Source organism: Dermacentor variabilis, chromosome 4 (assembly GCF_050947875.1).
Source record: "Dermacentor variabilis isolate Ectoservices chromosome 4, ASM5094787v1, whole genome shotgun sequence".
Lineage (NCBI taxonomy): Eukaryota > Metazoa > Arthropoda > Arachnida > Ixodida > Ixodidae > Dermacentor > Dermacentor variabilis.
Window position 1 is genome coordinate 35,403,501 of NC_134571.1, and position 20,436 is coordinate 35,423,936.

Below are 20,436 nucleotides of genomic sequence, written 5' to 3' on the forward strand. Positions count from 1 at the left end.
TAAAAAAAGATATTTATACATGCTAACTAAACGCTACTATCAAACGGAGCAAAGGGTATTTAAGAGCATTTAAGCTTACTTCGCGACATTTCGAAATGTACCACATAGAATAACAGGTCGGCGAAATGACCGATGGACTTTAACAATATAAATCTAGAGAGCCACATAAATCCAAAATGAAACCTGCTTTAGAATCAAAATAGGAACAGCGCAACACAGGATGAGCGAGGAAAGAGCACAGGACAGAGTGCTTAAGCAACGGCCCTGCGTTCTGTCCTGTGCTCTTTACTCGGTAGTCCTGTGTAGCGCTGCTCCATTTTAGAGCGCAGCTCTTTGGCGTCCGTTCCTGGGTTTCGCGTCGTTGTCGGCGTTGTCGTCGGCCTCGTAACCAGCTCCGCCCCCCTTTCATCCCCCCAGCGCTAGCAGCGACCGACTGATACCGCTGGATGCCGCTGACGCCGCTAGAGAGTCAAGATAACGTGACTGCATAGAACACCGTCGCCGCCATGCAGAAAGAGGAGGAAAGGGTCCCCCCCCCCCTGTTCTTGTGTGGCGGATAGGGTGCTCTTCAGTTGCCGACGCGCCGGTTATTTCACGTAGGCCCCGGCACGTCGACGAATACGTGACCACCTTCCCACGGCTAGACCTAGTTCATAGCGCAGCGGAAGCGAGGGTATCATATTGTTTGTGTCGGCATCGGCGGCGTTGTCCCTGAAACCAATTCCGCAGCTGGGGTTGACTCACTATCGGCGTCAGCGGCATCAGTCAGTCGCTGCTATCTCTTCCCTCCTCCCTTTATCGTGTTGTCCGCTTGCTGCGCGCGCTTCTGCCCCCATCGTTTGCCGCTGGGTGTACACGCCGCCCCCCTCCCCCCTCTTCCTGCAAGTCTCCGGTTGTCAAAGCGCCGGCTCGAACTTAATTCCTTTCTTCGCTCCTCCTCCAATGCAACCCCTGTGCGGTGGCAATCAGAGAGCCAGATCGGTGGCGGCGGATCTGTATATGTGCACCGCCCGAGCCGAAATTGCCGCTGCCGTTCGCCCTGTGCGGTGGCAATCAGAGAGCCAGATCGGTGGCGGCGGATCTGTATATGTGCACCGCCCGAGCCGAAATTGCCGCTGCCGTTCGCCACTGCGAAATTATCTGCCAGTTCTTTCTGAGCCATGAGCGAGACGACCGATGGAAGTCCTCCGTCTGCTGCTGCTGCTGCTGCTGCTAAACGAGCTGCCAGAGCAGAGGCCCAGCGCCGTCGCCGTCAGAATCCAGAGGTGCGTGCCGCCGAAGCAGAAGCTTACCGTCGCAGCCGTCGAGATGATCCAGGAGTACGGGAAATATTAAAAAAAAATTCTGTGATAGCGCATACATGTGTTGCTCGATTTCTTTGCCTCAATCTATCGAAAAGGTGAAACAGCTTATTTGCTGCGCTCAAATTTCGCATTAGGAAGTAACGTAATCGTCGGTATTTTTTTTTATTCTGAAGATGAAATGACCAGCCCATTGGAATTCACTGCAAACATGATTTAGTTGTTTTGAAAATTTTTCGAATAGTTTTCGAATATTTCAGAACTTCAACTGCGCCCAAATAGATATGAACTTGGAGCAAATGTACGGTAAATTTTCACTCGCGCTTTGCAAAACCTCCAATTAGACGTTTTCTGACGCTCTATCTATTAAGTATTAGTGTTTTTCAGCTTACTGCAGATTCCCGCGAAATAAAAAAAAAGTGACACATCTGCTTGCGCGCCATGATTTTAGTGCTCCCAAACTGTCCGCGTACAAACGAACATAGCATCTAGCAGGGCGTGCTGCCGCTTAAAAGGTGACAGGGCAGGGACGAAGGCGGTCGCTGTGCCATTTACGACAGCGATGTGCTTCCCTCGCGGCGGTTCGTGATAGTGATAAGAAGATGCAGCGGCAGAGCCCCCGGCCAAATGCTATGTTCGTTTGTGCTCGGAACACTTGGGAGCTGTGGAATCACGACGTGCAAGCGGGCATGTCACGTGGTGCTTTTTTGTATTTCGCGGGCATCCACAGTAAGCTGAAAAACACTAATACTTAATAGATAGAAAGACAGAAACTGTTTATTCGGACTTCTATAAACAGCGCTGCAACTTTCTAGTTGAATTTTCTTTCCTAGCTTCGTTGCTTCAGAAGTTGGTTAATTAATCTTGACTAATTACCTAATTAGGCAAAATACGAAAGGTAGCGTGACACACTACATACAAAACTGAGCAACATTCATTTAGTCGCGTCGTCTTAGAGTGCGTCGAGATTTTTTAAACGCTGGTTAAAGTTAGCTGAAACACCCTGTATATATATATATATATATATATATATATATATATATATATATATATATATATATATATATATATATATACAGGGTGTTTCAGCTAACTTTAACCAGCGTTTAAAAAATCTCGACGCACTCTAAGACGACGCGACTAAATGAATGTTGCTCAGTTTTGTATGTAGTATATATATATATATATATATATATATATATATATATATATATATATATATATATATATATATATATATAATTAGTGTCACACTACGTGCTTCTCGTTATCTCAAATTGCGCTCGAAAACAGCAGCCTGCACGAACACGGTTAACGCCATCGATGACTGCTAACGAGTGTTAACTAAACTCTTTACCCTCCACCTTTGCAGCTCGCACATCTGTGATTCTGCCAGCTGTGAATCTACATGTGGCGAGCGTGTTAAACTGTACGAGTGCAATAACCACGGCCCTGCTCACAAAACTTCTCTTACGTAAGAGCGTCCCGTCACCAGCCAGCACTCCGCACTCCGGAAACCGCCACTCATTGTGGTAACCGGCGCAAGAGCTACAAAATCTCTGCGGTGGCGACCAATGATGGGTTACGCTTACGAAATACAAGTCCTGTCAAAACTGAACCCGACGATTTCGAGAATTGCTCTGAAAATTACTTGTCCTGTAAAGGGTGCACCGCCACTACAACGATACTGCAGCAACAGAGCCCACTTTACGTTCAATTGAGCGTTTCGTAAAATGTAAGTGCAAGCAATGCATGCAGATTTGGTTATGCAAACACTGACATAACTGCGTTTGCGACTATATGTTAATGCTAGCACTTTCATTGTGACTACGATGAGGGTAACATTTCTGTGAATAATCGGTCAAGTTTAAAGCGTTCACTGTGAAATTTGATCTCTCTGGTGACACGCTATGCCGAACGTGAATAAAGCCGAAAGCATCTTCCAAACAAACAGGAAACCTTGCAGTATTTTAACAATTAAAAAAAAAGCTTTCATTCTAGAATGTTAGAGAAATTAGGGCATTTCTTCATCTCCGTCTGTGTGTACTCGCGTGCCCGCGTGTGTGTGCATGCGTGTGTGCGTGTGTGGGAAGGGTCAGCCTAGAGATAAAGAAATTGTTTACTGTAACGGACGACCACACACTGATCATTTGTGGGAAAATAGAGCCAGCGAACAGTTCGTATTTCGTGTGTGTGTGTGTGTGTGTGTGTGTGTGTGTGTGTGTGTGTGTGTGTGTGTGTGTGTGTGTGTGTGTGTGTGTGTGTGTACACGTGCGGGCGTGTGTGTTTGTGTGTGCGTGCGTGCATGCGTGCGTGTGTGTTTGTGTGTGGGTGTCTCCGTGCGCGCGTCCGTGCGTGCGCATTAAGCAAAAGTCGGTTCTAGTAACGCATATCTAAAATGACTTTTGCGGTGGTATCTCATTATATATGTTAGTCTCGCGACTTGATTTTTCTTCCTTCACAAGAGGTGCCCTGGCTGTTCTTTTTTTGTGTGAAATGCTGCTAATTAACGCACCTGGCATAGCAGTAGGCTGCGTGAATAATGTCGTCGTCTATTAGGAGAGGCACAATTGTCCAATATGTCCCGGTGCATTAATCTATTTGAATTTTCAAAAATATACTAAAAGAAATAAGTAGTACAACGAAAAGAAGGGCGCCACCGAGAGCTACAGGTATGCAGTTCAAGGTGTACTACTAGTGGAGACATTATGACGCGAAGCACCGTTACCACGCATTCCCGATGTACGTATACTCGTAGGTAAGAGAAACAGAAGATCAGTAAGCTACAGTTACGAGAGGCTCTTTCTGCACACAGGGCGATGCACACATAAAAATGTTATATTCATTTTGCCGGGGCTGATACTAATATTCCTGTTCCTATACTCTCGCTTTGCTTTTTAAGCACTCTTGAGGGCTATAATTTGTGGGCTGTCCATCATGACTTCTAAGTAAGGAAACTTCAAACCTGCAATCGTTTCGCCTGTTTCGGAATGACACGAGTCACGCAACGGAAGAACTAGGCGGCGCTCTATACCCGGTCTACGGCATCCTTGCGTGACGGGCGAACTGCAAGTCAAAAACTTCTCCCATTGAAAATAAAACTCGGCTTGCCATTCCAGAAAAAAAAATATACGGAAGAATAAAAATAAATCAATGTATAAACCGCAGGTGGCTATTCAGAAACTGCGAGAGTGAGTTGTACTCCAGGAATGACTTCGAAGATGCAATAAACAGGCTTTGTATACATATACGAGTTCGTGGCGCATAACATATGCCGAAGCCAACTAAAGATATCAACGGAACAGAGAGGTGAATGCTCTAGAAATCGCCTTCTAGTATTTTCCCTCGTTTCAGTCGCCAAGCAAGTGAAAAATAAAACGAATACTCGCGCATCTCCAAGCGAAACGCTAGAACACGTTCCGAGCGCCGTCTTGAGGACGCGAAGTTACTCGACCGCGATGGGCACTTACGGTGCCGCAGAACCGTACGACGCGCACGCAAACATGCCATGAGATATATGGAAGAAAAAAAAAAGGATTTCAACTCGGAGAAGATATCTTTTTTTTTTTCGTTCTTTGAAGCCTGGGTTGAAAATGCGGGATGTAGAACGAATACTAAGACTGGAAGGCATCGATTGTCATTGAAAAGAGTGCGGGTGGAACGACTTTTTCTCGTGCGCACCTCGAGCATAAGGCAAGTTGTTACTTTTACGAATGTAGCTCGCTACAAATTATTTTCTGCGCGTTGTGATATTAAGACGCTGCACGGAATTTGTGTGGGGAGAAAGAGCATTCAACAAACTTGAGTTCTCAGCTTTTTTTTTTTTTTTTTTAGCTCAAGGGCGCTCCTCTGTAGCATGCGTGGCGTTGAACTAATATGCACGTACATGCGTGAATTTGTGGGCGTACAGGCGTGAACCTTGCTCCCTTGTATTTTTTAATTTTTTTTTCGTATCAAACACGAATTGCTGGCGATAGTCCTCCAACAGCTCAGTTTTATTTATATCTGCCGTTCGTCATACGACCGGTCGTCTCCAGAGTTCTATCAATTGAAAATAAACTGCGTTGATATGACACGGCGTTAAGAGTAATTGGTTTACAAAGAAAGAAACAACTAAACATGAATTGTGTGTTCACTGTAGTTACGTAATAAAGCAATAACATTTTACAGCTTCTGATTGCGTTCAGTTTGGGTCTGCTCCACCGCACGGTTGTCGTGTTCACAGAAGTGAAGTTAATGAGTGATATCACAACCAAGGTTAGTAAATGTGAGAATATATCATTTCTGCTGCTTGTTTCTTTATGTGTGTTCAGACTGCGACACGCTCCATTAACTTGGCTAGACTTTGTAGCTTTCTGTGACTACCGTTTCGAGCCTGGGAAACTCATGCACCAGATCCGCCGCACTTCATGTGCATTCTTTAGAGCAATAGTCGCAGTCACGTGTTCGACCACATCATTTCTCAAAATATAAATTGAATGACAACAATAGAATTTCAAGGCTTTATTTATACTGCCTTCCACAACTGCTAAATAAAAGTAAAAAAAAGAACATTAATTATAGTTGTAATGCCCGGGCCGACGTTGCCGAAACCTTACATGCACCTTGTTTGAAAGGCTGATACTAATTCGCGAAACTACGTAAGGTGCAACTGCGCCACCAAACACATTTTCAACCTCTGTCATTGCTGTTATATCCAGCATGGCTGTCTTCGACGAGCTTTTATGTTCATCCGTTTAAAATTGTTAAGCATTCTTCGGTATTCGCCATAGCCTCACCAAGCTGCAAACCAACTCGGCCATTTGCGCAATTCTTGAAGCCCGAATACCTATGCGAACGGGCCTTGCTCCCATTTTAGACCCTCGCACGCGCATGCAAAATCCACTCGCTTCTTTCCTTGCTTCTCTGGAGCTCGACTCTAATATCATAAAACTTGCAGGTTGTTCTCTTCTACAGCGTTCTGCTGGTAGACGTTTCCAGGGCCTAACGACATCGAAACACTACCTCATGCGCACAGTAAACTGCAGAATGGTGATAAACAATGCCCCAAGGGTTGCGTTTATTTTGTTTTTATTTATTTTTTTCGCGCGAAGGGAACCGATGTGGCCATGCTGCCTATGCTGGGCCAGCATTACTATATGTAAACGGCCTGCAAACATGGCGAAACGACCATTCATTTCACGTGCTGCTCTCTTACATCCCGGACGTCTTACATTTGGAGTTTCATGCTGTTTCAACACCTTCCTCTATCTCATCTTAGCACTCACGTTCATTCATGCACAGATGCATTCATGTTTAATACTGCTGATATAAAACCCGTGAGAGCGCTTGTAAACACGTTGTTTAAAATATTCATCTATCTATGCCAGAGGGCGCAAGTTAACTATGGAAGCCTTCCGATAGTCTGAGCTCCGAGTGCAGGTGGTCTCTGTTTTAGTGTCGAAATTGTTTCCCCATTTAGGCCCAAAACATGCAGGGGAACGTCGAAATGACCTTTAAACGGTTGCCTGCAGTCAATGTCCATCATCTTGATGTGCTTCCTTAATATAGAGCTCTTTATTTTTGCCGATGATAAACGCAACAGAATGGGATATAGCTGATAAAAAAATATAAACGGAGGAAACGCGCCGGAGCCCATACTTTCAATGGAAGACAAGACGTACAAGTTCATATAAAACGGCAAGTTCTAGTCGAAACAGGGTTCGCGTGAAGAAAGGTAATGAGCTGCTGGGCGGCGTAGCTTGTTCCCTGACAAAGCACCACCCGTCCGTCGCGCAGGAGCTGGAACATTAATAACACCAAAGCGGCGAGCGAGAATGCAATGCCTTCGGCGCCTCGAGCAAACAGCTCTCTGCAAACTTGCACCCTCTGTGCTGAAGGATAGCGGGGCTGTTTGTGTTCATGCATCGTCGGCACTGCGAGCTCTCAACTGCGCCTGACAGCTCAGCCTCGGGACATACCATGCAGCGAGGTTTGCGAGCGAGCGTTGTTTCGATACTAGTTCGCTGCCAGGCGGTTACTCTCGCGGGCTGGCCGCGAAAGAGTTTGGCGGTGTCATCTTTTGCAGTTACTTCTTCGTATTATATCCTGCGGTACTAAAGAGTGAGTGAGTGAGTGAGTGAGTGAGTGAGTGAGTGAGTGAGTGAGTGAGTGAGTGAGTGAGTGAGTGAGTGAGTGAGTGAGTGAGTGAGTGAGTGAGTGAGTGAGTGAGTGAGTGAGTGAGTGAGTGAGTGAGTGAGTGAGTGAGTGAGTGAGTGAGTGAGTGAGTGAGTGAGTGAGTGAGTGAGTGAGTGAGTGAGTGAGTGAGTGAGTGAGTGAGTGAGTGAGTGAGTGAGTGAGTGAGTGAGTGAGTGAGTGAGTGAGTGAGTGAGTGAGTGAGTGATGCTCTAGCTAGCTCAATATTATGTGCAGTAAGTGTTGCACTCTTTCGCACGGTATTGATTAGAAGTAACCATTTGCAGGTGCACGCAAGCAAACTCCTTTCGAGAAGATAACTTTTGTCAGTCATGCCTCTAGTCTTTGTGTAGGCGGCGCTCGCCGGTGGTATAGAAGCGGATAGACACGACTCTTTCTTCCATTTTTTATACTGTATTTCGCTTCTTGCAAATGACTTCCTTTATGTGGTATCACCTCGGCACTGGCATATAGATAAGCTGCAGACTGTGTTGTCGGCAAATTATGACGCCGACCGCTCAGGAAGCCAAATGTATTGCGGTTCAGAGGCAGAGTGATATATATATATATATATATATATATATATATATATATATATATATATATATATATATATATATATATATATATATGTTAACCAGAGCATATCTCCGGTTGCCTACCCTGTGGCGAGAAAAGAGCAAAGCTGCAGAAAAGATTAGATTTGCCAGTCATTAGCTCTCGGACTGCACGCCTCCCAACTGCCTATGCTGCTGCAAAGAGTACAGACGCAGTATTGTTTGCAGCAGCATAGGCAAATGGCGGGGCGGCAGTTAGAGTTTCGATTTTTGCTGGGAACTGTGATAACCTTTGAAAAAATGCCTTGCAAAGCCTGCTGCGATAGGCCCTTGTGGACATCAAAACGACTATGGAAATGCTGTCACTCTAAGAGAGTCGGGAGCTAAGTTTGCTCACGTGTTCTAAACAGTTCACTGCTTGGCTATAGACGGGCGCACAAGTGCGATGCTGTCAGATACCACAGTAGCACTCGTGTCGATTTATGTGATGATAAGGAGTGAGGCCCAGCTGCCACGACTTTAAATTTTCCGAATGTTAAAGAAATTATGGGCCGTTGCACGCCAAAACGACGATTTCATTATGAGGTACGCCGTACGTAGTGGAGGACTCCAGAAATTTGGACTACCTGGGCTTCGTTAACGTGCAGCTAAATCTAAGTACACGGGTGTCTTTGCATTTCGCCCCCATAGAAATGCGGCCTCCGTGGCCGGGATTCCATCCCGCGACCTCGTGCTTCCCAGCCCAACACCATAGCCACTAAGCGCCAAACGTTGATCGTCCATTATTTTTATAAAGTACGCCAGAAAGTTTGGCACTGTTGATTGTAGCGAGAAGACTGGCAGAGGAGCGAGGGTTGCAATTCTGCGGATTTTTTTCAGTGAGTGAACACGATAGTAGGTACGATCAAGCTGGCAAGGCTAGCTAGCTCCCTTACAGCATCCGCTCTTAACAGCGCGAGAAGTGTCGAAGCTCAAAGCGATCAAAGCTTTGTGTTGAGTCTGCCGCACTGTCCCCGCGTTGGTTGAAGCTCTCTCAGACTTTCTTACTATGTACTTTGATAGTCAAAGAGAAAACAGTGTTTTTTCAGCACTTGCGACCAACCTTCTCTGCCAAGGCACGTTTTCTTGTTGTTGTTGTTTGTTTCGCGCTTCCTTAACATTCTACAAGAATTTGGAGCACACATTAAACTACTAGCAATTTTCAGGCTGCACATTGAATTCGTGTAAATGACTGCAATGTTGCACATTTTGTCTGATGGTCGAATGCTAACTCAAAATAATAAAAGTACTCTAACTTCAACATTTTCCATACACACATTTCTTCTTCCAAATTTCTACGTACAGACAGTCATTTATTGTTTCTAGCTGATTTGAGGGCAGGTTTACTGCTAATTTTGTTCAATGTTGTTCAACTAGGGACATTGTAGTGGAAGGCTCCCGATAAACCTTGACCGCCTGGAGTACTTTACTGTGCGTCTAGTTAATGCGCAAGAATGTTCTCGCATTTGGTCGCCGCATGAAAGAGGTAATCCTCGACAGGAATTCAATTCACAACATCCTGCCCTCAATGAAACAATGCGTTTTCACTGAGCGATCTCAGCAAGCTTTCTGTCTTTCGTTTTCTTTGGGTCATATCATAAGAATCCAACAAACAAGGACACCAAGGACAGCATAGATAAGATTACTTGTACTTGTTTGTTGGTTTCTTATGATATGACTAATAAATATCGGGCCACTCACTTTTCTTTCTTCTCGTTTCTGTTTCTGAGAGTATTAGCATAAACATGAAATGACGGCACCTTAGATCACCGCGATATATCATATATACGCTAACTGGTCGCCAAAAATCTGCGCGCGCATGAAAATGTTCAGGTTTAAAGCCTGCGCAGACCACGATTGCATTTGTAACATCCCTCTTATTTTTTTTTGTAACTGCGTCATACGTAGAAACATACAAACAATGGTAAAAGAAAGGCGTGCGTGGTCCTGAAAAACTGCATAAAAGGCCTTAAACGAGACATTTAGTGCAGTGGCCCCATATAGTATCGATTTTCGCTTTTATAGCTGTTGCATATGCCGAGGCTGAGCTTTCAGGCCGCCTTACCCCTGAAACAAGAAGTGAGCCAAGCGCTCCTACATGTACCACGCTCTCAAAGTCACCAGCCTTGCAATTTGTATTCATCAAAACCACAGCTGTTCTGCGGCGTAGGCAAAACGCGGCCAATATCTTCGTAACTCACCCGGGAAGAATGATAAGAGAAAGCAGCAGCAAAACCAGGCGCCGAGAACGAAGGAGGTGGACGACGTCTCTCGAAGCTTTTCGGCCTCTCGAATGTTCCATGCACCGAGAGAGCCGAGCTCGCGCTAAGTGCGAACGTATACTTATGTAAAACAAGAAGCTTAAACTTGTCAGTAAAGTTGCAAACTAAGCAGTGCTGACTATGCACAAGAGGTATCTGCGTCAGTAAAAGACGCCTTTGCAAACGAAGTCAAGGATCGAGCTGACCGCTGATAGCTATGTAGTTGGCCTCTCTCAGGTTTGGAAAAAGTTGGCTGAAAAGTAACAGCTGTTTCCCAACCTTACTGTTCTACACTGCCTGAGAAAAGGTTTTGAAGAAAATAAGGAAAACGCAGCTTTATTTTGCTGTACACTTCGCTGAGCAATATCTCAAAACATGTGAACCGTCAGAATTCTGACAAGAGAGGAACGAATTCTTTACTGAACCGCTTCATTCCCACAATTTCTACAGGTTATAAAAAGTAATCAGTAGGCGGAGCCGTTCTGATTAGCGAGTTTGCCATTTCTATTTGTACTGCCAGTAGCACCCGCCTTTTCAAGTAATGAACCTGAAGAATCGTAAATCCTCTACCTGGCGCCCAGACTGTCCTTAATAGTAATAACATAACGATATGCATGGTATAACAGCTTCTGAATAGCAGTTCATGCAGCACTTCTTATTGTTCTTTCCCGCCCAAGCTTTCACATGGGCTGCCGTAGTTTAATCTCCTCGTAAGTTTTGACAAAACGAAAAGACAGCGAGGACGCACTCTCTCGCCGAGTGCCTGGTATTCACCTAGACATGAAAAAGTTACTCCTTCGAGTGGAATCTAGTTTTTCGCCTTTGTGATTAAATCTTTGCGAAAGACAGTGTTACAGCGAAGCCTCGTCTGCCTACTCTTTCGGCCTTTCGCATACTTGACGGTTGCATGGTTTTTCACCGAATTGGCTCAGAGGTTATCTGTCGCCGAAGCCAACATTGTTTGCGCTGCAGCTCTTCTGAGGGCAAAAACGTTTACTTATGTGTAGAATGGCCGGGGTAAGTGAGCGGTGACAGGTGCGTTAGGAGAAAGAGTTGCACGTAAGCGACGGTGTTTCGTCCGAGTAGCTCGTGCAGTCGGAGAGTGTGCATGGCGACGAGTAGCATTGCATTATTTGGTGTTTCTATATAAATTGATGCGTCCAGTTACTGCTCCTATAACCAGATGGAGTTGAAGATAGTGCTAATTCACTCACGAAGATTGGTACAAGACGCTTGTTTACAGAAGTAGAGAATGCGACCCACAAGAAGCGTCGCCTATAGAGCAGGAGAGGCTTCTTTAAACTGCGAAACCCGGCGCCGTGATTGAGCAGATGCTCGTTGGGAATAGCGAAATGAAGTGTCGTAAAATATTCGTTTTGGAGGATTCAAAGCAAGAGGTCATGCTCGAAGTGAAATGTGAAGCTTACAAGAAACAGGTGACGTTAGATGGGAACTAACGAGAAGCGCTGCACCCCGCAACATTGGTAGCACCAAAGTAAACGTACTGGACCATTGAAAAAAAATTTGGCGTTGCATTTCCAAGACTTCAAATGTCACATTTCCAAAAGTCCAAAGTTCGACGTTTGCAGGACACTTTGCGCAGTCTTAGAGAGAACACACATAAACATAATTTTACCATTCGTTCTGCACACAAACAAAGCTTCGCTTCATTCAGGTGTCAACACTAAGTGTCGTTCTTTTCTCTCGCACACGTTTCTGCTAGAGATGCGCGCCGTTCATGTTCAAAATATTAGCACGTCTTAGTAATGCCTGTGATGTATATTAAAAGAGTCGCTTTGGCTGGGAGATCATACCTTTTGACATAATGAACGGTGGCTCAAAAACACGAGAGAGAGAGAGAGAGAGAGAAAGAGAGAGGAAAGGGAGGGAGGTTAACGAGAGACGAGTTTCCGGTAATATTTGCTCAAAACGTAAGAAACGTACGCGACGGGAAGAGCGCCGTCTCGTCTCCCTTGTGTTAATTTCCCGCATTTTTCGGTTCTGGCGTCTTCGCACCAGTATTTCTCATTGTCAACGTCTCTACGTTACCAGGACTTCCTGCTCGTTTACTGTGTTAAAAACGCGTAGCCGCCTCGGCACTCTGGGCTAATCATGTTACAGCAACAGCTGTAGCCACTGCGCACAAAACTACGCCCTCTCGTGTTTATTCGAATACTGTATGCGCCTTCTTTATGCGTTGCTCCAAGCATAATGTTGACGCGTCATTTCGCGTGGCCTTGCGTGCACTGCTCTATAGAGGGAATACTTCCTTGTTCTGTTCTGTTATGCGTGGGTTGTTACTGTATGTTACCTATGGCAATTTACTGATTGTATCCGGTTACATTTATAGTCATATCTACTTGGAACGAATTTTAAGGATGGCATCAGTTTTAAGATAAGCGTTCCCAAAGTTCACTACGAAATGCGCGAGTAAATTTCCATTCACATGCCAGTAACTGTCGAGCTAACTAGAATCAGAAGGCGTTTTGATAAAATAAGTAAGTGGAACAACAGTGCTTTTTCGCGGAATGTTTGAGTGCGGTCATCTCAGAACTGGTGCTACTTTTAAACTTCGTTCCAAGTGGATGGGCCTTGTGAAATCTCTGGCTTCCATTCGAGTGTTTGCAATATATGTGCTAAATTAATTATCTAAAAAATTGTAAAATTTTGTTAGTTAGCCAATTATGCCTACTGATTTACAGTGTAAGTAATGTATATCAGCTCGAGTACTCCAGCTGAATAAGTAGATTTGCGAAAATCCCGTTAACGTTAAAATAAAACGCCCGGTATAAGTGAACAGGACCACTTATCAGGAAAGCTTATCTCTTTCCAACGCCTCGTACGCACACCTCTGTGAACATATCGGATCCCAACGTGGCAATGAACAGCGTTGCCTGCGCTCTTAGAAGGCTTCTGGCCGCACACCCTCGTCATCGAAAATTTCCGATGAAATGACATGTTCTATTCAAGCTCAGTTATAAAGGACACCTATTTATTTGAAGTGAAGGAAGCTTTTCTCGTAGCTGGTTTTGCCATGCTTGCTATCTTTTGCGCTTCACACGGAACTGCTTTCGCCACTCCTGAAAGTGAGGAAGGTTGACTTCCTGACAGCCTGCTCGAGTGGTCGGGTGAACTGAATCGCCTAGAGATTCTTAGCGGCACACTGCGAATTACAATTCCACCTTTTTTCTTCTTCTACTTCTTTCTTTTGGCATCATTCTATTTCCAATAAGATTCCACATGATATCTTTATCTTGCCCAGCATATGCGAATGACGAAATGAGAAGGCGAACTGTCGTCTAACTTCTGGATGTATTAAATACACCACCACAAATGAACCCACGTGTTGCAAGCGTTATATGTGATATTGAGTGAGGATTCCGTTACCTTGTATTTACAAATTGAGGGAATCACTAGCTCATGCCCTGATTATTTGTTCCATAAAGGTTTCTATTTCCAGAAGTGTGAAAAGGTATACAACAGTCCTTTCAGAAATTTCACTAGTCAGAGTGACTTCCTGTCTGCTGTTTAGCACGACATGTCTGGTCCCGTAACACGCGTTGACACAGAGTACGAATTTGCATTTTGCATCCGGCGTATACAGAATGGTGCGGTGTGCTTTTCTGACTAACGAGAACGGCCATACAAATTCGATTACACGATTACAAACGCGATTACAAACACACAATCGCTTGTGAAGCTTGAGCACAGTGTGCACATCAGGTATTGAAAAGATTTCACCTTCAACATTTTCTTTACTAATCTCCTCCCCTTTATCAAAAAAAATAAAATATAAATAAGGAAGCTTGCAAAAGCATGGGCTAAGCCACGTATTTTCTTTACACGTCCTTCCAGGCACGCCGTAAGCTGTACAGGTCTTTAGAAAGCAGGCTTGTTATGTTGGATTGGAGAAGAAAGAAGTAATGAGAACAGTATTGCAGCGAAAGCGCAACTGTTACACTGAGCGCGAAACGAAAACCAGCCGAAACAGCAGACTACGAGCAAGTACAATAGAAATGAGTGTAAGACGAGTCATATTTTCGTCGGCGAAGCAGTTTTCACTGATGGCGCATAGCCCGGGGCCTGTCGATCACAGCTGGTTCTGTCGGCGCCCACCTTTTTATGTGTACAAGTTAACTCGTTGTTTCTACGTCGTCTCGGGGCCTGTAAGCGTAAAGCGCAACGGCATCTGCGCGGCATTATATTGCCGTGTCCGGCGCGCCGAGCATTCTCTCTTTCTTTTTTTTTTTTTGTAACTACCGGGTCGGGCGAAGGCACTATGGATATCGACAGCGCCGAGCCATTGATCGCGCCGAATGGCGCGTGAAGAGAAACAACGCGCCTGCAGCCTGTCGTGCGCTGTGTGCTGGCAGCCAAATGACTTCACTTAGCGATATATGTCCCGCTTTCTTTTTTTTTTTCTTCTTTATGGCTTCTGGGGGCAAAATGCTCGCGTAGGCAGTTTCTAGTCGGTTCTTGCATGTTCCTTTCTCTTGGTTTCTTTTTTTCTCACTTACTTTCTTGTTTTATAGGCAGAAGGTGAAAGGCAGCTGGCACGCTTCTTGCGCGCGTTTTAAGTTCTAGTCAACGCGCGCATTAGCTGTCTGTAAACGAAGCAATAGCAGTGCCACGTTCTTATGTATAAACATCTTTTTTTTTCTGTTTATGCTTGCCGAAATCAGAATGAAATGAACGAATTCTCGCGCTTCAATTTACATGCTTGCTTCTTGGTGGCTATAGCGTTGTTATGGATTAGGAACATATGCACCTAATACTTAAAAAAAGGACCAAGAAACAGAAGAGGACTGATTGAATCCCTGCATCTTACAACATACACGATTACTTAAGAACTATTATACTGCGGGCGTCAGTGGGGGTTACTGGCCTTCAGCAGCCTATTTCTAACAACACTAATTCGATCTGATGTATTTCAAGAAGTTAGCCAGTTTGTATGAACATGCTAAGCAAGGATAACTATGGACCAGTGCGCGCAAATTTAATTAATGCAAAAATGCATGAACCTCAAGTTAGCAAAAGTGGAAAATCGAAGGACTCAACCACCAAGCATAATACGCTGGTGTCCTAGAAAATTAAACTGTATAGTGACTGTATTCTGCCAGGACTATGAAGCCAGGACAACGGATGGAATAGAAATTGATAGATGTGATGATAAGGAGTGGGAAGACGGCAATATTGACTAAAGATCTAACACAGATGGATGACGTTCTAGCTAAGGTGATGCAAACCTTATGATAGATAACCGACTGCTTACCAGGGTGAAATAACGGGTGTCAAAAAGAAGGGAAACACATTCCATAGCGGCATGTATTTAGAAGCGACGAGATCAGAAAATCTGCACACAGAAATTGATTGCAGTTGACACAGTACAATGCTAAGCGAAAGTCTCAGGGTGAGAACAACAAACTAGTGACTAACATGTGCTAGTTGGTACACGTTAGAGCTAAGCGGATTAATGGCGTAAGGAACAGGACAAGCTAAAGGAATGGAAGAAGGGCTTATTTGATTACATACGTGTTCTGTCACTTGCACCGCTACTGAATAAAAAATTTCTCAAGAGAAAGCCTCCATTCCATAAATGACGTATAGTACGGTTGTGATGATGATGAGGACGACGTTGGTAATAATGAAGGTGATGTTATCGCAAATTCTCACAATATAAATTGTGCTTTAATACCTACAGCAAGGTTGCGCAATTCGTGCGTAAATGAAAAGGCTCGTTGTTTGATTTCGCCTTTGTTCTTGCAGTTGTGCAGCACCCGTACAAGCCACAAGTGTACGACGAGTTCGTCATCGCGGGAAACACCGCAGTTTTCCGCTGCAGCGTCCCGAGCTTCGTGCGTGACTTCCTGGAATTCTTCGCGTGGATACGAGACGACGGCACTGTCATCACCAGCAGCTTGGAGAAAGGTGTGCGAGCTCTACCTATATATCCTAACCCTTGTTTGTCGAGTGAATACATTGGCTTGCGTCACGTCAGCGCGACATTATGCTCAGCCAAACAGAAGAGCATTTTCGCCGTTGTTGACCCGCCGGGGTTGCTCAGTGGCTATGGTGTTGGGCGGCTGAGCACGAGGTCGCGGGATCGAATCCCGGCCGCGGCGGCCGCATTTCGATGGGGGCGAAATGCGAAAACACCCGTGTGCTTAGATTTGGGCGCACGTTAAAGAACCCTAGGTGGTCTAAATTTCTGGAGTCCTCCACTACGGCGTTCCTCATAATCATAAAGTGGCTTTGGCACTTTAAACCCCATGATTCTTTTGCTGTTGTGTGGTATGCACTTATATTACCATGTCAGTTACTGAATAAGCAGGATTCCGTCAATAAACTCCCATGTGATCAGATGGGGTCCTGCACAAAATAGCTAAAGAATATTAAATTATAAAATTTTACGTGCCGAAACCACGATCTGATTAGGAGGTAGGCCGTAGTGGGGGACTGCGGATGAATTTTGACTACCTTGAGTTCTTTGATGTGCACCCAATGCACGCTACGCGGGCGTTTTCACATTTCGTTCCAATCGAAATGCGGCCGTGGTCGGGATTTGAACCCGCGACCTCGTGCTGAGCAGCGCAATGCCAAATTCACTAATGAACTACGGCTGATTATGTATACGAAGCTCGAATTAAGTGTTCAGAATCATATGGGATTATGGTACAGCGTATAACGTTTTGTCTTTAACAAGGTTCTTTCTTTTGCTTTGCTACTGAATACATGCGATCAAAAAGCTTTAGCAATTGGTCTGTGCCGTCATTACGGCCACAGAGCATTTGGTTCTTCAAAATCTAATTGAGGCAAAGAAGGACTATATTTTGCTGATGTATGTTTAGCTTCGGAAAACACACCGTCCGAAGTACCACATTTTCAAGCTTACGCGTGTGAACAAAGCAAAAAGAAAATGACTGGGATGCCTTGAAGAAGCAGAAAAAAAGAAAACAGCATTCATAGAGAGACTGTATGCAAGGGTAATGAACTTAAGTCGAAATATTATTTGAAAAATACGTAAGTAAAAACAAAACGTGCTTTCAAAACGAGCGCAAACGCATACAAATCAAGAATTCAATTGGTCACACGCCATACGCGGCAATTCTGCGAGTTTAGTACCGGCTAGTAATTGAACTGAGTTTTGGAAGATGTAATATGTCTTAAGTAAGTATCGTAAGAAGGTGTAAGTATCGTAATAATACATAGTAAATATAACGCTTACTTCTCAATTGCAAGGTAAGAAAAGTGCCGTTAACATCTCAACTTGCTAAATAATTATTCGATTTAAGAAATAGCTTTGACATAGCACAACGCCGCTTTTATTTTTATGCAAATTTAGGAACAACCGAGTATTCCTTGTGCACGTACGTGTGTCATCTCTTAACAACTTTTATTATGTGATTCGCGCTTTCAAGAACAAATCTCATAAACCACTCTCGTCTCAGATAAGCCAAACGAACTTAAAAAAAAACGCTGTTGCCCCGTTTTTAGAGCTCATTTTATGCCATCACCAACACAGCCATGAGAGCATAAGAAATCAAGGTTGCAACAAAGCTACGCAGTTCCAGTCACTTCGAATAGTCAATGCCGCGGACCGTAAAGCGTATTGCTCTAAGTTGAGTACTGGCGAATAATTTTTCTTCCCGCGTTCTTCATACAGGAGCTGAATTGGGAGCGAGCCGCGGAAGGCGATGTTTCGCAACAAAGGGGAAAGCAATTGCGAATATCAATTCTCTCCACGGTTTCGAAGTGGGGTCTAAATGGCCTTTTCTTTGCGCGACAATGGCCTCTTGTTTCCTGGCCCAGCACTCCATGAGCGGAACGGGCCTCATTTGAGCATCGCATTTGGAATGAGACTATTTACAGCAGTCGATTCGGCGCCTGTTGATTTGTGAGGCTTCCTGAATACCGGAACATCAAGCGGTGCTGTATTGCGGGCGTCGATTGGCATGGACGAAGAAGGAAACACAACCTCTACGGCATTGTCTGGAGAAAAGCAAATAAGTTTACGTGCGTGAAAAGGAAGCTCTTTTCTGAAAACCGCAGTTGTTTGAGACCCTTATTCCTGTCGAATTCATCTGGGCAGTCAAATTTATGAAACGTATACTTGCTCCTCAGATGCTTTGCTATCAATGACAACTAAAATAATGAAGCACCGCATTATCGTGCTGCTCACACGCTTACTACACGCAATTTAGATCGACGCTCCAATGGTGCCACTTATGCATCCAGTTTTGAAAGGCTTCAGAAGTGTTGGGCTAGTACGTCAAATCTCGCGTCGTAATCCCCATTATAAGCCTCTTCGGTTTAACGCTAAAAGCCTTTGTAATGAGTATTTTAAGTTCTACCTTGTTAAGATCAGCGCGCCCTGTTAAGATCAGCGCGTGACCGACGAGGAGTATAGGCAATCTACTCGGCAGCGCATGGCAGCAGTATAATAAGCACTATCGTTTACCACGAATAATGCTTATTGTCAGTCCTTCCACCGACTCCGCCTGTCCTGTCTATTTTCCATGACATTTCACTGTCTTTTGTGTTGCGAAGTATCACTCGTTCTTTTTCCCTGCACGATCGATCTGTACCATCTTGAGTCGTGTCATTTGTTTTCTGTTTATTTGCGAAAGTAGCGCTTCCTCTTTCCAAGTTCGTTTACTGGTGGCCGCGTGCTAAGCGGAAGCGTCGCGGTCGTGCTGGCGCGTGTGCGCGAAAGCAACGCCGCCGCGACGCGTCAGAGACGTGCGATAAAGAGCTCGAAAAGCGATGCTTCCCGCTTCAGTGCCGCCCGTGGTTCTTAAGAGCGCGCACTCCACCGGAATGCTGATAGATGGTCGGGGATTTGTAAAGCAGCCTCGGACATGCCGAGCAAGACTGCGTTCACTTCTAGAAAACGATCGTTCGCCAAAAAAAAAGAAGTAACATAAGTGGTCCAGAAAAAAATATATATATGAAAGAAGGCTCACAGAAAAAAAAAATACCCTGCCGTACTTGATGTATCCTTCTCCTTTTTTTTTGTTCGTTTATCGGTATTCTGTGGAATCAACGAATTCCTGATCCTTTTGTGTTTCGTTACCTAACATGTCTGCCTGCTGTGCGACGTAGTATGACGAGGGGATTTTGTGACAACGCAAAATTTTGTCTCTGCGTCGGCACAACGCTACGGTGAAACTTGGTGGCCACCTATATGGGTTGCTGTCACTGCCTTTTTCTGTGATCACGCTTAACTCAGCTCGGATGAAAGCGGCACTTCAGGAGAAAGATGGATGAAAGAGTGCGAAGCTCCAAGAAAGGTTTTGGATAGCTTGTTCTGCCTTCGGCAGCTTTAGGCCAGTTAGGCAACGCGTCTTCTACTCCTTTTTATGTGCGTGTTTTATTTATTTATTTATTTATTTATTTATTTATTTATTTATTTATTTATTTATTTATTTATTTATTTATTTATTGCTGATCTTGCTTTCGCAACAACCCGGTTTTACCGCATTGTAATTGAGGTTTCCCAAACAAAATGCGATGGCCTTCATGTATACTATAGAAGTAAGACCGCGACGTACTTCCGTGAGGTTCTGCTGATGATTAATGATTGTGGGGATGTGGAATTAGAAAAGGTTGAAACTCAAGCACCTATTTCTTAAGAACTGAGATAACTAAAACGCGGTAAGTTCACGTGTGACCATAGTATGCATAATTCCAGAAGACGTGTATAAATTGCTTATTGGCTTCTGATATAGCAGGTCGTCAATTTATTACCCGCACATATGTCTTCGTCAAAGAAAAGGTATCGACCACGTTCTGAGAACGGCAAGAGACAACAACTTGCGGTGTCGGAAATCATGCGCATGACGAGGAAGTGAATTTGGGGGACCAGGCAACGCTGTATTAGTTGGAAGAATGTCTTCATCGGCACCTTAAATGTACGTGGTCTCTTCCTTCTATCCTAAATACTTCCTTCTTTCCTTCCTTCCTTCTTCCCTTCCTTCCTTCCTTCCTTCCTTCCTTCCTTCCTTCCTTCCTTCCTTCCTTCCTTCCTTCCTTCCTTCCTTCCTTCCTTCCTTCCTTCCTTCCTAATGTAATTCCTAAATACTACATTTACTGAGTGTCTGGATG

The 20,436-nt window shown here is 44.5% G+C and overlaps 1 protein-coding gene across 1 annotated transcript in view; it reads left to right on the forward strand.

Moving 5' to 3' along the window:
* LOC142578930 (cell adhesion molecule Dscam1-like) overlaps window positions 1-20,436 on the forward strand; it is a 348,188-nt gene that overhangs the window by 190,953 nt on the left and 136,799 nt on the right. The window contains exon 4 of the mRNA XM_075688636.1: window positions 16,099-16,260. Coding sequence (XP_075544751.1) covers window positions 16,099-16,260 — 162 coding nt within the window. The remainder of the gene's footprint in view (window positions 1-16,098; window positions 16,261-20,436) is intronic.